The 22,378-nt window shown below is 36.2% G+C and overlaps 1 protein-coding gene across 2 annotated transcripts in view; it reads left to right on the plus strand.

The window, feature by feature from the left end:
• Pgant2 (polypeptide N-acetylgalactosaminyltransferase 2) overlaps window positions 1-22,378 on the plus strand; it is a 183,217-nt gene that overhangs the window by 121,506 nt on the left and 39,333 nt on the right. The window contains exons 2-3 of one of the 2 annotated variants that reach the window (XM_011638865.2): window positions 16,805-16,977; window positions 17,567-17,686. In XM_011638865.2, coding sequence (XP_011637167.1) covers window positions 16,805-16,977; window positions 17,567-17,686 — 293 coding nt within the window. Of the gene's footprint in view, window positions 1-16,801; window positions 16,978-17,566; window positions 17,687-22,378 lie in introns of both variants that reach the window. The other variant, XM_011638864.2, reaches the window with a different exon arrangement.

Raw genomic sequence — 22,378 nt, forward strand, 5'->3', positions numbered from 1 at the left:
TTAAATAATATATACATCAATAAATAACATTAAGAATGCAACTTTTTTCATAACATTTTGGTTAAATAATTCTAAATTCTGCTCTTAGTTATTACACGCTGCAAAGTTTCATTATCGTTGAATCTTATCAAATCACTATCGTGAAACATTTGATTTATACTCTTCGGAATACTTCAGAATACTTTATCGTTGCATCTTTGTCTCATGTCGAGTCGCCAATTTTGCGGAAAACGTCTTATTCGCGGAAAATCCGCAGAACAATCCACCATGCTTATCTTGCGGACACGGGACATCGGATAATCGACGTCGCGGAATAGTCTCGGACTTCCGCATTACGGTATCTCGGCACCTCGGGATATCGCGCTCTGGCATTGCTCACGATCTCATGAGGCGTCGACAAGGCCGGCCGTGACGTGAGGTATCACCTTGCGAATGACAGGGTCCCGCGCATCAGGGTAATAGCGGATGGGACTGCGAATGTGTATGCGCCCATATGTACGATCAATTCGACGAGATACAGTTGGCTACATCTGAGATCTACCGACCGATTGCCTTCCCGCATCGTGACATGTACAGAGTGTCCCGGCAGGAGAGGTTGCTCCTTCCGAAAGATCGCGATATCTGTTGAACTCCTCTGTTAATAAATAAGCCTTCTCGTAAAGGCTTCTCTGTTAATTGTCTCCAGCGTTCTTCAATTTTGGACAAAGTCAGATACATGATGTGTATTAAAAAGAATAAAGTCTAAATTATATCATAATAGCGCGTACACAAATCTTTGATGTCTAAAATTTATAATAAGTTCGTCAAGTATTTTACGTTTATAACTTTATAATTCTTTTCACAGTCCGCTTGTGATACGTAAGTAGGCACTTTCTTTAATGATTGTGCTATCTGCCATCTTAGAGAGTGGAAGTATCAATCTTTCCTTACTTTTTTGGACACTCTGTATATGTCGGCCGGCTCCTTGTAATTGCAGCGCAACGGTTGCACCGACGCGATCGGTTGCCCAATCCAGCGGGTTTATGCACGTGGCCGTGCGGCTTGCCCATCGGCAGATACCGGTATGCCTGTCCCAATTCCAAGTTTCGAGCAATCGGCGGCCCGTTCTCTGTACGCGGACGTATACAGAGACGTTCGACGTCTGTCTATTGATCACGATCGCTCAAGTCGATCCGAAGGTTAAACCTCCGCTTGTGGATGTTCGTTTGAAAGCTGCAACTGGGAGATATCGTAACGTGCCGAGACTCGGATTGAAAGCCAATCAAGGCGAGTCTCAAAGGACTCTGATACTCGGCGAATCGAGTAGATTCTGCTCGTTCTGATCCCGGTTAAATTACAAACCCGCTTGACATGTGTCCTCTTTGTGAAGAATCCCATTAAAAATTTGTTACTACAGAAACTGAAAGTTGCTAGGTAAATTGTTAGATAAATTTACTGCGTAGCGATAACTTTGAGTAGAATATATATCTTTTGTAAATTTCTAGAGAAATAGTCCTTTTTGACTATCGTCACGTGTCTTGTGTAAATACACGAAGTTTACCTTTGTTCGTTTCAGCGTATTCGTGAGCTGTAGCCATTTCATTGCAATACAATCATCGGGTATTTAGCCAGCGACGATTACTTTAATTAAGTTTAACGATTCTGGAGGGGAAATCGTACGCATGTTAAGCAGAGAGAAGATGCGCGACAGTGTTTAATGAAACGAGAGAACGCGAAACTCGTTAGCGAATGTGTTTGATTGCGCACGAAACATTTCTTCCTCGCATTACACCATTATTATCATATAATGCAAATAATTTTGAACTTTACTCCGAGAATTTAACTTTAAGAATGTTAATATTCGTTTAACATAAAAAATAACGACATGATAAAATATATTTAAAGAATAATATTACGCTTGACGTTTCATAAAAGAATTGTTATTAAACTAAAATCGAAATTAAAATCTTCGAAGTCCGATCGTTCTCAATTTTTCGGATCAGTTGCCCAATATCAGGGAATTAAGTCGACATTTGGCCGATTGAAATTAATGTCCATGCAAACTTTCGAAAGTCAAAGCGAGTACAATCTTCGCCCGTTACGTCTCTCGAAGCTTTCGTTCGTACTTTCAATGAGAATACGAGTCTTTCGGGAATTAGCGCCAGCGATTCAATTTCACCGGAATTAATCGTCTTACATCCACCATGTGATCCTTGGTTAGTCCGGAAAGCGCACGTACATATCTATACGTATATATACGTATGTGCAGAACTTAAAGCTGATCTATGCCAACAACAATCAGGCATCACCGCGTTTGTCAGGAACGTAATGTTAATTTAAATAAGTAAGAGCCCGTTTAACATTGACAAATACTTTGGCACACCTTGCCGCAACGCGGGCACTTAATCGTTATCGGAAATTAATTAATCGGATCCGCTATAGCGTGACAGATGCGTTACGTATAAACCGACCCGGTTGTCCAGAATGCCGATCGGGGATTATGTACACAGCACGTGTATAAATCAGATAATCTCCGTTGGCGGGCGATATTAGTCTTCATGAAAGTCTTTCCGCAAGAGAGATTCCACTTAATATTGACTGATATACTTCAGAATATTAAGTTAGTGAAATCGGAAATATTTTGCGTTTATTTTTTTCTTTATTATTTTTTAGCTTTCCTCTAGTGAGAGAACAAATCTTTTGATTTGCTTTCCACAATAGTCAAGTAAAATATATTTGAATCGTAAACTTGCATGTTTGACATAGTCGAAGCAGCGGATTCCCTTTAAAAATTCGTTCATGCTAAGATGATCCAGAATACGACGCCCACTGAATCTTTGGTAACATCTCGTCGCAACTTTACATAATATCCACGATGCGTAATTTCCGTTATGAATTGATCGGAAATTGATCTTTAGGGAAATGCCGAGTCAATCGATGCGGTCCTTGCGGTGAATCGAGGGTGTCATTTCGTGTCTAGACCGATCGACAATCTCGGCCAACCCAGAATGCTAATATCTCACGAAATCGCCTTGTTCCATACCATTATCGTCCTAATGACGGGCATTCCGGTGCATGAGTGATCGAATCATTCGGTGGTTACCGTATGACTTTCTGTCACGCAGCCAACATTAGCGTTCTTCTTTTATTTTGTCATTTTGCCAGATTTGCCTATTATTTCGACCTAATATTAAATTGTTGGAAATGAATATTAATTTTCAATGTACGTTTAATAATCGTTCTCGCTACTCTCATTTTTTTATATTATTATTCAGTTTAATGTTTACTCTTCTTTTAATCGTTTTTTATCGACAACTGATTCTTCTAGGAAACGCTACCAGTAAATTAAATGATGCAATTTTCTTCGTAATTATAAGACTTAATTATTAATTTGTGTATATATGTATATATATTAAAGAGCATTGCTGTTGGCACTTGAAAATAATTTTTCTGACAGTAGATATTTTTTTATCATAGTGTCCCATATTTCTGCAACTTTTCCAACAAATTATGTCGTACGATAACGCGACAACTGTGACAAGTTAAAATTAGATCAACGGTTCTACGGCTTACGGTGTATTCTGTCATTAATTACTTGTCCGGCGTTTCATACTAAAGTTGTTTATCGCGAAGGAAAAATCATGCTAGTGGCCATAGCGGACGATGGATACGTCCCGCAGAATTTATGAACGTTTTACGCCGCCGTAAAACTGAGGGGATGAAATTGTAAATTGGAAAAAAAACCGTTATGGTTGCTAGCACGCCAACGTGATACCTACATCCGAATCCCGAGCATTGTGAGGATCATTTTTCGCAGAATGTGTGCAACGACTTTGCACGCGTGTATCGTAAAAATTTAACGGAAAAAAATTGTTTCCATCTTAAATTAAAAACGCGCCCATTATTCAGCGGTATCAGTTCGACCTCGTTCTGGATCTCGATTAAAAGCAATAGGATTGTTATAACGCCGGCAAGCAACGCAAAAAAACGTGATTATAAAAACCATATATTCCCATATTAATTAATTACGTTATTTTATATAGATTATATAGATTATATTTTATTGAATTTTCTTTAGTGAGATAGAGCAATTTTTTTCGATTTTGCTCCTTAATCGAGAACAAAACAAAATCTTTCCGCATTTTTCCTAAAAACTTTTTATGTATTTTATTTTAACGACTTGTTTAAGTGTTATTGCAGAATAACTTTCTATCCCAAAAACTTATTAATACAAAGCACTCTTGGAATTTGAATAAAATATTAGCTAAAATGCGTTCAAAACAATAAATTGAATAACTAATTGTAAAAGTGTAAACATATTTAAGATATTTAAGAAATAAATACATTTTTGTATATCATTATTTTTTAAAACATTATATATTTTGATATTTTTGCGTTTGAATCTGAATAATACCAATCCGATTATGGAATAAAGTTCATTTTAAAAAGGCTTTAGAAAGCTTACTGTTAATCTCTCTGTCGCGCATCAATAAATTGCATCGTTCCTCGTTCAGGAATCCTATTCACTTCCGCTAGAAACGCCGTCGTGGAAATCCTCTGTTGGTTCACGAATTCCGAATCGAGCCGACGCGACGTAGCCTTTACCTACGGCGACGCAGCTATTACTTCCGGCAATCCCACCGTTTCGATTAATTCAATCTCGAGGTGGAATTAAAGGAACGCGACGTCGGGATGTAAAAATACTTCTGTGCCGAGTGGAAAATGAGGGAAATCTTCTTAACCTCGCGCAAACTCACTTAAGGGATAAATTTAATCCCACCACCTATAGTAAATTGATAAGAAGCACATACATAGACAAGCAAATGAAATGAATAATTAAAGGTTGTCACATTTTCACATACGAAACGCATAAAATTTTACACCGTTCATGTAAATATAAATTTTTCACGCAAGCGTCGAATCAACGAAACAATATTTGCTACTGCATGTATGCATATAATCTTTTATTACATTAAAATTATTGTGTCTTTTTATCAAACATGCCGTTGTTTTGAACTGAAAATAAAAAAAAAACGTGTAATTAAAATGAATGACAAAAGTCCTTCAATATATATTAAATTGAATTTGTAGATCACCATCGACAATAACGCTTTGCTAATATCATCGGAGACGAATTGAGATTATCTCGGATGAGAGAGACGTACTCTTGTAAATACACTACACTCCGTTATTCTCGCTGTGAATCCGCTGTCTGCTCAAGTGGGGTCGAGAAGAGGGCTGTCCCTCTTCCTCAGTTAAAGTCGTCGACGCGAGATATTATGTAAGCGAGACTCGCGACGAAGCGTCGTTTTCGTCTGCAACCTCTTTCTTTCCTTCCCATTTTATTCGTCCCGTGGGTGCACTTAATCTTCGCCTCGTCGCATTTTCCTGCAACCATTGCTTTTGCCCATTCTTTCTTTTCTTGCTTCTGGGGACGCGTACGATTCGCGCGTGACTCTACGTGAACATGTGAGATTTGTCGAAGTTCATCTTCACGCAAATTGTGGCAGCTGTAAAAAAAGAAAGTTTGCAAACCTGCACACGTCGCAACCATGCGTAAATTGCAAGACCGACAGTTATGGTTAAAATGAGGAAAATTTCTGCGCCCCATATTCTGCTTTTGCAGCAGGAAAATATTCCGAGAAATTTGTATGCGTCGCAACTTTATGGTAAAATGGTGTATCTATATTTTTACCGAAGGTTTCTGCGAAAGGTTTTTCACTGTGTGAAAAAATCAATTTTGACAACATCATATCATTGTATTTTAAAATACTTACTGTATTAATAATATTTATCCTGTCTTTTATATCAGTTAAACATATTGTTAAATTGCAGATAAAAAATCAGTTTCAATTTTAAAAAATATTTGTGTTAGTTTATGATATTCTTAAAATGATTTAAATTAGATTTTATTTCTCTCAAATAAAATCTATTAAATACATTAAAAATAGAAAGCAAAATAATATCATATCCAATTTGAAATATGTCAATTTCAAATTCATTATCGTGCAAATTAATTAATAAACTTGAGAAAAATTTATGTTACAAAATATAGATTTTTCTATAAAAGCATAATATTTTTTACGGCATTGTTTAATTTGTATAAATTAGGTTTTTTTTTCTTTCTGTGTCTTTTTTTCTTGAATCAGCAAGATGTATACTGCCATAAAAGTAATGCATAAGTTCGCTGTTATCGAGGCCATCGAGTATAACGTATGTCGATCGGTTGACGACTCTCTTCCATTCGTTGATAAATTACACGGTTATCAGTCCGCACGTAAACACGCGAGAAATAATGCGTCACGTCCGCGCGGCGTAAAAATCAATTTCCATCCAAACGCATCACTTTCACACCATACGTAATCTGTGACGATCAAATTTATCATTTAACGATTTTTTCCGTGCACGTGTATTTGACTGTAACCATTTAATAAAATATCAATATAATTGATAATTGAAGAAACAATCGTCAATTCAGATAATTCAAACATTAGTCAGTTTTAAATTATCTGTTTATTTAGAGTATCATATTTTACGATTTCTTGAAAATAAAATTATGTAATTAAAATTAATTTTTTTGTTAAATATAAGATTAAAGAGAAAAATTTTCAATTTTATATATCATTTTTTGTCATTTATAAACATTTTTTTATAGCACAAATTTATACGCGCTAAAATATTCCTCTATTTTATTTAAATGATATAAATTGATGTGTATATATATTATTTTAATATTTTATTTTTTTATATTAAATATCGATGCTTGCCCATCAAAGTACCCTATTTCTATTCAATGTGTGTGCTTCTCACAACGGAAGCACGATCCCACCAGGATTCCGATGATAAGCGACGACCGTCAGAGAAGAAAAACTCTCTCTTTCCCTCTCTCTTTCTCTCTTATAGCTAAAAAAATCAATATGTTCTGGCAGCCGTAGTTGGTCTCATCTTCGATTTCCTCGACCTCATAAATACGCTCATCCTTCACGACGACGCGGGGCCAGGTTAAAGAGTGCGATTGGACCGCCGCGATGCAAAAGTGCATTCCGCAAGAAAGAAACTGCTAAGAGTAACAGCCCGACAGTAAATTTACATTAGAGAGGACTGCCGAGGACATGGGAAAGCTCTTTTGGTTTCGAGCTCTTCGCGTCTTTCCGTCTGGTACCGACTATATCTTTTCTTGTTATAAGTTGCCGATACGTATTGTATTTCACATTTTCTATCTGTGTACAATGCGTATACGATGATACAATGCGTTTCTTTTTATATCGATACACGATTTACACGTGATGATTTTTACTATTACACGCATTTGAAGAAAGAAGTCGCCCACGGTAAAAATGAAAAACTTAATATTCTTCCTTATCGCATTTAACAACAATTTTATTTCAGCTATATAAATAATTACCGTCTGGCTTTACGTACTTTATCTATATAATTCTGTCATTCATTACGTAAGTTAATATGTAAACGACATTCATGCAAACATAGAATGAACATCGTATTGCCATCTCTTACGATAAATGTGTCATAAAATCGTTATCTTGAAAGTAATGGGAGATAACATAATTTAACGTGACATAAAATCATAAATATATCTTTCACGGCTGGTGAATAACTTGTTACATCGACCATTCATGGATAATGAGATAGTCGCCGCTGCGAAATATTCCGGGCGCACTTCGCAAAACTGCATGGTAACAGAGATAAATGGAATTCTGCCGGAGATAAAGATGAAGAATCCGGGTTGACGGCCGCGCGGTTTGAAACGGGGTGGCACGTGTAGCTCGTACGACGTGGCATTAATGTCTCCTATATCAGCGTGATGCATGTGGTTCTGTAGACGTGGGGCTTAGCATACAGGTCACGCTAGACGCAACTGCAACCACGTGGATTACACGAGCGGCACACTCTACCTGGATATCCGCATATCTGGTATTAAAAATGGAATCTATGCTACGCGTGCATGTTTCGCGGAATTTCTTTACGTGATCTATAACAAGTTTGTTATCACATTTTAAAATTACATTAAATAAAAAGACAAAAAAAACTTTTTATATTTGCAGTAAGTAGATAAAAATTGTAAAAACGTAGACGTAGACAATCTCACGAGTAAATACATGAGTAAATAATACACCATGGGATATTTATCATTTCCGATATTTCATTTTTAAAGTGAAGTAACTCGAAATACTTGAAGCATAGAAAAACGTTAATTAAATGTCTAACTTTATTAGAACGCATGTTTGGACTCTTTCTCTCTCTCTCTCTCTCTCTCTTTCTCTCTCTCTCTCTCTCTCTCTCTCTCTCTCTCTCTCTCTCTCTCGTGTTTTTCACGTTCATGGAAAAAGTTCATTTTACGATGCTGCGGTGATGAAAAAAAATCGCCGAACTTTGTGAGTTATCTTTCGTTGACCTGGTTTTGTCTAAAAAAATTCACCGTTTCCTAAGAGTTTTAGACCGCAAGTTAGCAAACGTGATTCCCCGGTACCATTACGTGCAGTTTCATGCGTGGTGTGGAAGAAAGGCGGATGAACATAGAAAGAGAACGAGAGATTGCGAAAGGTCGAAAAAGAGAGGGAAAATGACGGGGCAAGTTGTATCCTCGGTTTCTCTCTATTACGGTGCATCGCGGTACGATTGTTCACATCCGACCGAACAGCAAGATCGATAAGAAACATCGTTTCGTTAAGTGTCGAGATCGCCTCAGCCTCCTGGCGGTAGCCGATCGAGGCCGAGGGTGGAAATGACAGTCATTCCATTGGGTTCTTACTATTGTTCTCGTATCTATCGGGACCGGTTTACTCAACCCTTTCGCTGCCAGTGAGGTGGCATCGAGTCGATATCGGGGACACTAATGCCGCGCACTATTCACGTTGGGCTCTTCGTCTTTGTCTTGCGCACAATGGATTTTGTTTCCCGAGGAATTTGGTGGGCGTCGCAGACGGTTTACACATCATAACTATCAACAGATAACGAGAAATTATGCAGCCTCTGAATTCTTTTGACAAAAGTAGCAAGTTTAATTGATAAATAATAATGATTATTATATGACAATTGCTCTTATGAAATTTTTTATGTTAAAACTGATTATTTTGAGATTTTGATGATATCAAATTTTATTTTTCAATTACTATAATATATAAAACTATTCAAATAAAAGAGAATTATGTTTTCTGTCAATTGATCATCTAATAACGATGTATGTAAATATTTTTTTAATAATTGTGATCTTATTACATTGATATTCCTGTATAAGCAATGGCAGTACAGTTTATTATAACAACTTTTCCAAGGTTATCACGAAAGGAATGAAAAAAAAAAGAAAGAAGAAAAAGAAATTTCTTTTATTTCTTTTATTTCATGTAATATCAGAGATAATCGAAGTTCTCTCCGCGAACAAATAGTCTTCTGTACATGACATCGAATTTCACTATCGGCGATACATCCCGCAGGATGTCGACCTTCCTTTCGCAGAAAGGATCGAAGAGGCAGCTGCCATTGTTACCAGTTAATTAAGGGAATTGATGAAAGATTAAGCAATTCCTCCCATCTTGTCGGAGCTCCTCCACGTCTTATTTTCCCATTCCATTTTCGTGTTCCATCGTCTCTTCATTCGTTGTGTACTCGAGCACGATCGAAGACGCATTGTGCACCAGAATTGAGGCACTCTGTGTAGACTTACGCATCTTTCGAAGGTGAAGAAAACTCGCACCATTAGATTGCATGCGTCGAAAAATTTTTTCTTCTACAAGAAATAAGAACTTTAATAATTTATCGGCCTTTTTCATAATGATATTGATATAATTTTCCAAATATACGAAAAATATTATAAAGGAAAGAAATGATTTTAATTAAATATCACAAAATAAGGCAAACGGGTATCTAAACTTATTTCAATTATAATTGCTAGTACAACTGTAACTATAGTTATAACTGCAACTTTTTATTTTAAAATAATTAAGTTATACAAGTTATTCAATGAATAAACATGCACCGGCTGTTTCTTTTGTAAATACACGTTTATTATTAGTTTGTTTTAATGGTATAGAAGTATTGGTAACGTATGCGTAAATACGGTCGGTGGCCCTCGATTTTGAATTTTAACGAAGAATTTGATTATGGAACCCGTGAATACAACATTCACACACAGTTGAATATATTGAAAATGTGTGGGAGGACTGGTAATTATAAATAAATTTCTGCTACGCGCGGCAATACGCCAAACAAATTTAATATTGACGAAGGATTATATTACTGACATATATTGTAGGACGATCTCTGTGGTTTAAATGTTGTAACTTCTCTAATTCAATATTTTATGATTTCATTGATTTTATAATAATCTACATTCATTCTTTCGCGCAATGCGGAATGTTTATACTGTTATAATTAGTTATTGCCTGGTAAAATCATTTTCAGCGAATATTTAGTTGTAAAATTATAATTTATATTTGGTTAAATGAACAAAATTGAGGTAATGCAGGATTGGTGAATCTAAATGATATGTATAGCGTTTGTTAATGCAAAACTGTATTAACGTAGCATGATCAAAATCGTCCTATCGAAAAATTTTATATTTTATCTATGCTGCGGAATTGAATAACGCAGATATTCATATATTTAAGTCAAAACGAGAAAAAAAGAAGAAGAAACGTGTAAAGAAATCGAAAACGATATATTTAATATATCTATCTTCAGTTCTTCTCGCGGCTAAATAGAGATATGAAGTTGTATGTATCTTAGACTCGCTTAAGTCAGAGACCCACGTTACGATGCTAAGTGGATTGCTACGGAAACATTAAATTACCTGAAAGCCCGCGGTCCAGTCTGCAATCGTCCGAAACCGCCACGGGTGACGTGGGACGAGCCGACCATTAACCACAAGAGCCCAACGTATACAGGGATGGTCGTTTCATCAAGGACCGACTAACTGGATTTATCGGACTGGTTGAATTTGCTACGAAATTAACCCTTTGTAACCATAACGCGCGTTAATGCGCTGTTCTTAATTAGACAAAGTGCGTGGCTTTAACTGATTTGACTGAAAATCGAATACACGTGTACGTTAATTCGGTCTGCGTCAAAAACTACACATCGCTCGCGAAACGCATATTTGCATATCATTATCTCGAATTTGCGTTCAGGTCTCTCATTTCCAGATTTACGTTGCTACGCAACGTAATGGCAAAAATCTCTATTTGGCACTATCTACTACCTTTCCGAGTCTTCATCTGTCTTAGAATATTTCCAGGTCATGTTGAACTTTAGTCTTACTTTACCCAGCTGCCATGTACTCCAATTAAGAGCGGCAGACATTGGTGAGAATAAATTGTTTCGCCCAATCTTCTTGTCAGTTTCTTTGTTCACCCCGAAAACTTGACCAACTGTCATTCGGAAGGCAGGAATATGGAACTGTCATTCGGAAGGCAGGAATACCCCTCTTTCTCTTTGATCCTTCATCCAACAATATTTAATCTAGCCTGAGATCGGATTGGCCAACGTCGCAAATTTAATACTGACGTCGTGTCCAAGTGTCATCCCTTCCACTTTGTCTGCTTTCAGGCAAATCCGTTTCCGCCGCCACGGACAGTTTCTATATGCAAATCTACTCATAACTCAGCGAAAACATATCGGACGGGTCCGGTGTTCTCTGTGCCGTGTATATTCCCGTGCGTTTCCCTTGTTGTCCTACCCCCCCCCCTTGGTCCTGCCTGTCCTTTTCTTCGCACTTCGTCGATTTGAAATGCTGCCGACGAGCGCCCCTCCGGAGATGGAAATCGCAGAAAACTCCATGCTCTCAACAAAATTACGACAGGGCGTGTATTGGGAAAGAAACAGTTGCCGTCGAAGTCCTATAGTCCATATTTTCACGTGGACGACACAGAACTTTCTTTTTTTTCATGTACTATTTGTTATCAGCTTTATCTTGCCGGTACGAAAATAGGCGCACATGGTCGGGCCATTGAATGAATAGCATAGGATATTTTTCTTATCGATAAACAAAGTGATTAATATCATTCTGAAATAATAACACACCAAAATTAACTTCTGCAATTTAATATAATAATAAAATTTTGCGTTTTATATATATATAAATATATAATTATTTATATCTATTAAAATATTAAAATTATTTTAAATAAATAATATTAAATATTATATGTAACAAATACACGCTTAATACAAATTCCGTTTAATTTATTTTATGTAATTTAATTCCAGCATTTATTTTGCGTTTAATAATATGTGATCTCTAAGGATTTGCATAAAAGAAATAGCATCAGTTAAGATAATTTCTGAAAGTAAAACGTATTAGAAAAGCGAAATGGACAAGTTGTCTTGAGAATAATAAACTCATCTTATAAATGAAATGACCACGGAAATGCAATCGCTGATTATCCCTTTTCGTCTTAATCTTCAATAGATTGTAAAAGATTGCCTGAGGTACTTTAATTTTTTTGATGTGAATTCAGATAAAAAAGCAAAGAGCAGCATATTATTATATATATATATGCAGTGGAACTTAATGTATGACTAACAGAAAGGGACGAGTGGCACGTTGCAATTAAAGCTGTAAGAAGATATATCTCATCCGCATTGTGATGTCAACACACATTGCTCATTTACATATTACAACTGCACTTTCTTCACCGGCAATTAATCTACATTTTCCCTTATGTATGTCTACTTATATTTTCGTGGCCGTCACTCCAAAGAAACTAAACTAGTCATATAAAAATTATGTCAACAGATGTATTGCTTCTTGTATTCTTTTCTTAGAAGTATCGTATCTTTGTATGTACAAAACGATATAATCTCCTTATATTTTACGCAATTTCTATTATTTATTGCATTTGAAATGATATAATTATCTTAATAAGTTCTCTGTCAACATAGGATTTAAATTGAAATTGGATTATATATCTAAATTGCAATTAATCAAACAGCTATAAATAAACAATAATTCTCTGTAACTTCACTTATGCCTCGTTATCACTCGCGATGTGATGAAACTGTTTTCATCAATATATATATATATTTATGTGCTCATATCAAAGCGGCCTAATAATAATATGTCAGTAACTGGCTTACATTACAGCGTACACATGCTCCACGGTAATAACCGCATTAATAATGCCACCCTCGTCGATAATAATCGTGAAATCACGTACCTTGGCAATATTGCGCCGATCGATTTCGGTTATTCGACGAGATAATACAGAACAATAGCGAGGAATGACATATTCGCTATGTCCTCATTCATTATAAAATTTCACCGACGACCAATGATCTTCTTCTTTGAATGTTGCTCGATAAAATCTCTGTGTACATTTGATATTTCAAGACGTGTAATTAGTAGTAAGAAGATCTATCCTTAAATTTCAACGTAAATTGATTGATAATTCACAAATTGATAAAAGCGCGTGAAATGTCATTTTATTATTGACGTTAATCTGACCTCGGAATAATATAACTTCGGTAAACTGCATCTAAGTACATCGTGCGACTCGAAGTCGAGAAAGTGTCGTGACAATGACAAATTAACGCGCGGCGCGAATCACGGTATATTTTTTGACGAATACATATTTAAAAACGTTAAAGCATGCGCGCAAATCGACGTAAGTCGATCGACAGCGGACGCTACAAAGTTTCACAACAATTACGCGGGTAAATAACATTATCGGATGCTAACTGATTAAGTTTTAACTCGATTTCTTTAACGCAGGCGAGAAAGAAAGTGTCTTCTTGTTGCTCCTCAAGCTGCCTTTTAAACTCTTCTTAATCTCCGGAGAATTTCCTTCGAATAAAGTGAGAATGTTAAATGGTCTTTGCAAGCAGTATGTTTTACACAGTAGAAGAAAGAAAGAGAGAGATAAAGAGAAAGAAAAGGTAAAAGAATCATGGAACCATTAAACTATATGCGACTCTGCGATGATAGATACATCTGTTGGCATAAATGGCATAAATCAAATCTAATCATTATTCGAAGCCGCGTATCCGCAACGGCCCGCGAATCCACCTTTGATTCGACATGCTCTGTTTCTCGCTCCTTCCTTTTTATTACTCGTTTCTATATCATTTTTCGTACTTCCGCCGCAAGTTCGTTGCTACAAAATGTGTGATCTCCACGCACGGCTATTGTTCGAGCGCTATGCATGCATCAGAAGGCGCTTCCGGCTTCGCGTATCATTGCATCAGCGCATATGCAATGAATTTTATGGAAGTCACGTTCGTTGCTTTCGTCTCGCAAAAAGAGGTAGTATCTCGACGGGACTGGCAGTTATGCAGTATGTAAAGCTAACAAAAGAAAAATCTGTTTTGGAAACGCAGAGAACAATAAAACAATCTCGATAAAACAAATTGAGAAAAAATATACAGCGAAATTGTATATTTTGTTCTCAATTTGCGAAACGGTTGATTCGGTGCACAATATAATTAAGCCACTTTATAATGTAATATAACTAAAATGTAAGAGATGTTTGCAAAACATAATTGCAATGTCAATATTTTATTGAAACACTCGTTTTATCATTTTGTTTTTTCAGTTAATTAAATAGGCTACGAATTCAGTAAATATTAAATTATTTAAATTGCACATGAAAATTACGTAGTTTTATGCATGTTTTTTTTTTTTATATTATATACTAAAAAAAAACATATCGAAACGTTGCGGTTTCTCCAATCGGCGAATGAGAAGGAACTTTCAAACTGAAAATATTAAACTTTGGATTACTCTTAATGCGGCATCTTTGCAATGGTTACATTACGTTACGTTACATAATTACGTGCACAGTTAAACCCGCATTACGATGTTATTAAATTGCCTTCACTGGAATCCAATGCGAGAAACCGGAAACCGATATCGGCTGGCAGTGCTAATAGTGCCGATATGTCGCCAGCATGAATTTCTCAATTCCGCCATGACACGGCGTAATTATATAATTGTAACGTGATGTAAGTTGGAGTCGCGCGCATTAATTTGCATCTTTTGTAATCGAGCGGTTGTAATCGAGCGATTAAATAAATTGTAAAATTTGTTTACGCTTTTACGGATATACGATTGTGTGATGCGACGACAGCTGGAGAATATGCGAGTTAAAACAATAAAAATATTGATTTACGCCACTTTTGCGTTCAACCCTTCGCTGGTCGATCATACGAGGACACTTCGAGCGCGTTTTATGCGACAACGCGGATGTTCAGCGTCACGTGGAATCGGACGCTGTGGAACCGGATGTAACAGCCTGCCACAGACTGACCATCCGAGTGCGCTTCCGGTTGTAATTCTATCCGTGATCCGTGAATTAATATTTCATCATGATTGCTTCGCTCTATCTGCATTCTCTATACTCACGCGCTCTCTCCTTTTTTTTTTGTGGCGCCTCCTTCATCGGCTGTCGCGCCTGATGTTTTATACTTTTTCGCTTTATTCATTTCCTTTTGTTGAATGTTTTCGCGCGTGAGATCGACGGGTCGTAAGGTTAACGACCCGTATCCGCGGAAAATGCTGCCATTCGTATTGCAGTCGGGGGAGGGGGCTCTTTCGACGGAAAAGAATCACGGTGAAATTAACGGTTGCTCGCCCGCTTCAACGTACAATGCGATGCATTAATGGTCTTGCAAAACGTACTTATCACGCTTACTCTATAGGTTTCAGGGCGCTTGCTATTCTCCAGGCAATCAGATGCCGCCTCTATTTTGTTAGATAATTGATCCGACAAAACTCCTACATTGTTCCTACATTGATCTCGCAGTTTAATCTTTTGATTGTACCACGTACAATCACATGCAGAAGACGTTTCAATATATCATTAAAATAATAAATTCTAAAAATAAGTTAGATTATTTAAAAATTAAATAACATAGATGCATTTGAAAAAACTCAAGTTGCTGAATCACGAGTAGCTGTTTGAGTATTCTATAAGCGTTCGATTGTTAAGCCACAAGTGTTCGACGAAAGTAATCCAAAAGTAATCCATGCACGACGAAAGTAATCCAAAAGTAATCCATTGCGCACGGTAGCATTGCCAATCGCCACGTTTACATTTTCTCTCGATAACGAGGGCGATTTTAAGTTTAGCCACGTAAACCTGCAACTCTCGTACGTGTCGGGGTCACGCCCGTGAAAACGTCCATTCTTATCTCTAGGAATGTCACGAAGAATCTCCAGTATCTCGCGAAGAACGAAACGAGTGAGTCCCTAGAAACCTGATGAGCGAAATACGATGACCTATATGTCGGTGGCACAATGCATTCACTGGTAAAGGCACAATGCGATACGAAGACCCTCTACAGCGACTCAAAATCAATACGACGTATATCGATGATGTGTCAGTACGCAGACCAGACCGTCTTGCTTTACAATTGACTTCTACGATGGAGCCAAGTGGTCCAGGTGGAGGAGTCGGGGCCGAGTCACAAAGGACTCGGACTATCCCGCCGATCTCGGAATTGCTTGGGCGGCAGGGTGTGTTCAACGAGAACGGATACATTGTAACTGCATTATACTGCGAGATATAGTTTACTGTATTTATTTCGTTATTCCGGAACGTATCTCTATGCGATTTGAAGCATGTAGAGCTTCCTAAATTAATGGAAATTAATTTATAGAACAACAACGAACGTTTATTGATTTCAAATTCATTGTCAATATACGTCTCACCTCAGGTGATGCACTCGATTTATACACAAATATGCAACAATCACGAGCCAATTACAATTTATTGAAAGTTATCGAAATATATTGAATTAATACTAAGACTAATCTATAGTAATTCTAATGGGATACGAATTCTAATAAAAAAAATAATCCTTTCATTAGCAGAACGAAAACAGAGCCTTACGGTTAAAAGAACCTGCGTCCCTGGCGCTTTCTGCCAGCGGAAATTCTGGCGGCTATATGGATCCAGACGGCACGGCCATTGTAATGTCATCCGAGCTCTTGCCAGCGCCGACCCCGGATCCGAGAGTGACGTGGAATTACTTTGACGAACAGGGGTGAGTCCGAACGTTGATCTTCCTTTCTATTATTATTATAGCCTCACGATATGCACCTTGAACATCATCCACTCGCTCGCGTATTTTCAATGTCGGTACGAACACTCTTTAAATATTCCGGAGAACGTTCGCAATATTTATTCGGCTGCAGCGAGACTTCCGACTTCAATCCGGAGTTGAAACATCGGCATTAATAATTTCGCGTGTTTGGCGCAAGCCTCTGTTATCGTCAAGCTTTTTTGCAACGATCCATTAACTTTTCGTCAGCTAGAAACCGCATCGTATCGCGCAATTTCTCGTACCGGCAGGACATGTCCGCGCATTATTATTCTATGTTGGCGCTGTATTATGTCGGAATGTTTCGTTCCACACGGCATTCGTTGATACTGTTATCCGTAATTATAGCCAACCTTGAGCGTTATAATTGTTATGATTATATCTGATGATTGTACCGACCTCGTGTTTTATAATGTTATCCATTTCGATATGCAATCAAATATACGCGGATCTCAATTCCGGATTTGATGGGAGATTTGAGAAGAAATAACGAGAAAGAAATTCAGCGGCAATAATTTTCTTTGTGCAACAGGTACGTTTCAAGAGGTGGTCTACGTGCAGGCGAAGACCCATACGCGAGGAATAAATTCAATCAGGAAGCCTCCGATGGTCTTCCAAGCAATCGTGACATACCTGATACTCGTAGCGCCATGTAAGTAAATTATTACGTAACATTTATGTCAATGTATTACATATTTATTTACACATATAACTGTACACTATCAGTATTTTACTTGTAAAAACATTTTTAGACCTTACGTACATTAATTAGACGCATGTAATTAAACACATATATTGAATGTATATACAACATGTAATACATGTATATACAATAACTCTAACGTATTTTGCATACATATAAATAATTATAAACAACAAATAATTTATTTTAATATACGAAACTGACATGACTGATAAAAAAGAATGAATTCACAGCGGAATTAAATAAAATAATAAAACATAATCGGTGTATTGTTGCTTGTCTCTCTGAACTGCAATATTCATTTGCTTTGTATCATCAATTGACAAAAACGTCGAAGGCATATCGAAGACGATTGCCTAGAGTTATAAAATTGTTTTGTGGAATAAATTCTCGATTCGTGTGTTTGTAAAAGGCGTCGAGACACGTTTCTCGGAATTTTTTTAAAATAATGCATTGACCCGTACAATCGATGAATACGATTTGCCGTCAGACAGTCCCCTCGCACGAGTACGGGATGAGCGAGAAGACGGCAAGAAGAAATAGGAGAAATTGGCCTGTCGGTCGATCAACCTGTTTATAAACTACTATTGGCAACTACGTGATTCTCTCGGCGGATATTATTTCCCGCAAATGATCGGCAAGATCGCGGCATACCGTTGGCAATTCATGCGGTATCATGACAAGCTGCCATACATTCAAATCGCCAAACAGCAGTTACTTCGCCGAAGAAAAGCGGTGAGATCTTACAAATACTGAATAGTATTTAATATATATTTCTTCCCATATAAGTACAATAAGGTAATTGTACTCACTTATTTATGAAGAGAAACTTTCCAGTTATTCAGAAAAGTGATTTCTCGTAAGGAATGTTTTAAAATTGTTATCCATAAAATATTTATTTTATTATAAAAGGATTTTTCAAACGCATTGAAAAAAATAAATTCTATCTTTTGTTAACGTATATATAATCAAAATAAAATAGAAGAAATCCATTTCCGCGTATACTGCTGCGGTACTGTAGTTCCAGTAATTTCCTAGGAAACAAATCCGAGATACATTTCACGTATCAGACATTATATTTTCTAAAAAAGATAATGATGCGATCAGAAATGTATGCGAAATATTAAACATTCAAAAATTTGAAATTCCAAATTTTAAATTTATCTTTCAGCATTATGTTGTCGATGTTACACACAGAAATGCATAGAAACGTAACGAAAATATTTTCTGCACAAGTTTGAGTGCAAAACTGTAATTGACAGTTCTTTTGCGCGATAGGATTGCGAAATATGTACCTGGTGTAAAATTTTTCTGATCCATCTAGGCGCAATCTATCCTCGTACGCTGTCTGACAAGATTTGCACGTATACACATATACACATAAGGTGCCTTTTTATATCATGAAAAATTCAAAAGCGGCATGAAGTTCCAATACATTCAGAAGTCAAGAAGTTTGCGTTGCTTCCGAGAAAAGCGATAAAGCTGCGATCATAAATTCCTACCGATACACATAGATCATTGGCATCGTTGTTACGTCAAACGCGTTAGTTGCCCAAAACGCATCCATCTATAAAAAGTCTCGTGAGTCTGTGTATTTTCCATGTTCGCAGTCAGTGATGTTTGCAATTGATATAAATTATAGTTGTCACGATATCCACTGTTATATCTCGCTGAAAATCATGCGAGAATCGACTGTTTGTCATAAAGATTAATCGATTACCACTGTGATGTACGTGTTGTGAAGGCATATTAGTATCGTCATATTATTTGCTATGAATCATCGTTTTCATATATATATATATTAATTTCTCCGAATTTGCATATACTTTATTAAAATGTCATCAATTAAGATATGGTATGATTCACATATTTTTACATATATAGTATAAACAATGTATAGTGTTTTGCAAATTGCAAAGTAGATATTATGTTTTATATACAATTTATAGAATTAAATGTTATTACATTTTATCTAGAATGATTAATTAAAAAAACAATAATTAATTAATTAACAGGAGCAATTTGTATAATATTTATGAGAAAAATGTCATCATATTTTGTATTATATCGATTACAAAAATTATAGAATGTAGAAATGCTATCTTATTACAAATGTTAGAGGATATATCGCTGATATATCCTCTTTTATAAAGTTAGTTCTGTGTATTAGGTGTGTATTATTCTGAAAAACCTGTTGAAAAATGTCTTTGCGAATGGATAGAAAAATATTGTGAATCTATATATATCATGTGAGGTAAATCCCCACTTCAAGAAAATCGACGCAGAAACGTGCTTTGTAGCATTCTGTGCGAGATGAATTTTTGCGCCTCTGCTCACGCCGACAGACGTGATCTCGCGAAAATGCAGGAAGTCAAAGCTGGGCGAAGTTGCGCGTTTTAGATGAAAAAGAGATGATTCTTTTTGCTAAGACGAAGGTCATGAAAGGGTTTTGACTCGATTCTAACGGTTAACCCGTAAGGAAGAAGCAGTGGGACGACAGGAATTGGGGAAGCAATAGAATTGAGTTTGCAAAGTTTTTTTAGGGATGGTTCTCATACTTAATGGTATTACTTGCTCTTGTTGACCCTATGTCCAATATACTTAATAAAAACGTGGGTTGACTTGAGATGCTCGTTTACTTTCGTCAAGCGTACAAAAGTACCATCCGTTTGAAATTTCAATTTCTGACAATGGCATAACGAAGAAAAACTTGGTAGCAATCGTATAGGATTGACTTGACCGAAGAAGATTACTTTGTATAGCTTTGTCGTCTATCTAAAATATTTATGTTTAAACGAATTTTAGAACGATAGGAAATTTCCAATTGTTCGCGCACGATAACATATATCCAGAATAATTACACATTTAATATAATTATTCTGATATCAGGGAATATTGCACTAGTCAATATACTTTAATCAGAGAAACCATATTGCAATCCAATCCCATAATTAATTAATTCAATATCGACATATCTAATATTGAATACAGCATATTTTACAACATTTTAGTATTGCTAATAGATATGTTCCTAACATTTTAATATTTATTAGATTCTTAAAAAATGATGACGATCTAACATCTTTAATGTTTTAAATGTTAGTACTAATTTTATTCATTTATAATTTATTCTTTAATTACTTTTTATTATTTTTAAATAATATAAAAATAATTGTTTTAATTGTTGATAACAATTTTTTTAGAAAAATGTCTACGATGTCTACGATTTTTTAATACTGCATTAAAAAGGGAAATAACTCATACTTTAGATTATAATACGAAATTGTAAAGTAAGTACGGTTTGATATCAAACGAGAAACATTTGAAAGACCATGCAATTTTATCGGCAAATTTGATTTCTTTCTCCGCTTGAAAAATCTTTTTACTTTTATCGTCGTATTTAATTTGCTACATTTCTCTCTTTCACGGCCATTACGTCGTATTTCCTGCAAATGAACATAGTCAACGATAATATCTGCGAAATCCTTTAAATACGAAATACCCTCAATGCATGAAACTCACTATTGATGTATCTGTTTGTACTTCTTGACTATGAACGATATTACACAAGAAGCCATTAATTTCACTTCAAAGCGAAGGGGGATTCGTATCAGATTACGTCCGTTTGATTAATTCTGTATAACGTGCTGTCGGAACGGATATTCGGATCCGCGTGAGTTATCGGCTACGATCCGTGACGTAAATTTCGTTTTCTCCCTGGTACCGGTTGAAACGTACCGGGCAAGTAATCGCCTTGATTCCTGATGGAGCAATGTAGAGATTCTGTTAGTTGCGTTGGTGCATGGCCTCATGAATCACAGCGAAGTCTGAGATCTATATAAACGGTGACTGATGAGATATGGAATATCCGTCATGGATTTTATAAATATTAGTCGCCTAAGATTGAAGGTAAATGCATCATCTGCGCCTTCTCATATGCAAAAAATGCGTTATTAATGAAAAAAAAAAATATATATATATATATATATATATATATATATATACACATTTTGGGTATAAATTATTTTTATTTTTAATTTTATGATGAAGAATTATATGATAAAAAGAATTAGGTAGGTACTCGGTTCCTCACATTTACTGTAATGTCCTTTAGACAGCAATTGAGGAATACGATAACGGATACTTGAAACAGGACGTAAATGTTACACGATCTCTGTTGAACTATATTGCAAAGCGAATATATTGATTGCCGAGGGACCGGACTTTGTCGCAAAAGCTATTTATTAAAACACTTAAAATTCCATCAGAAATACATGTTTGACTGACGATTCTCTAGATACCATCATTCGATCACGGCGCTTATTGCTACGTGGTGCATGACATTTGACTCTTCGAGCATCGTTCAAACATTGAACTTTCGCGCGCGTACGAATTGAACTTGTAGAGTCATCATAGTGTTTCGCAAACATAGTATTTGTTATCGATTGCCTTCCTCTCGTAATATCCTCCATTACATTTATCAAATAGAAGATTTTGCGATACTTGGAAGTCGCATACATCATGAAACTTGATGTACCGATCAATATATAATAAACGTATCAATACACTGCAAATATCGAGATAAGATTTCGAGAAAGGTTTACATGACGCATGTTTGTAAATCCTTCACTTTGATTGAAC

This window comes from Pogonomyrmex barbatus, unplaced genomic scaffold (assembly GCF_055798465.1).
Source record: "Pogonomyrmex barbatus isolate J1 unplaced genomic scaffold, ASM5579846v1 scaffold5, whole genome shotgun sequence".
In the NCBI taxonomy this organism is placed as follows: Eukaryota; Metazoa; Arthropoda; class Insecta; order Hymenoptera; family Formicidae; genus Pogonomyrmex; species Pogonomyrmex barbatus.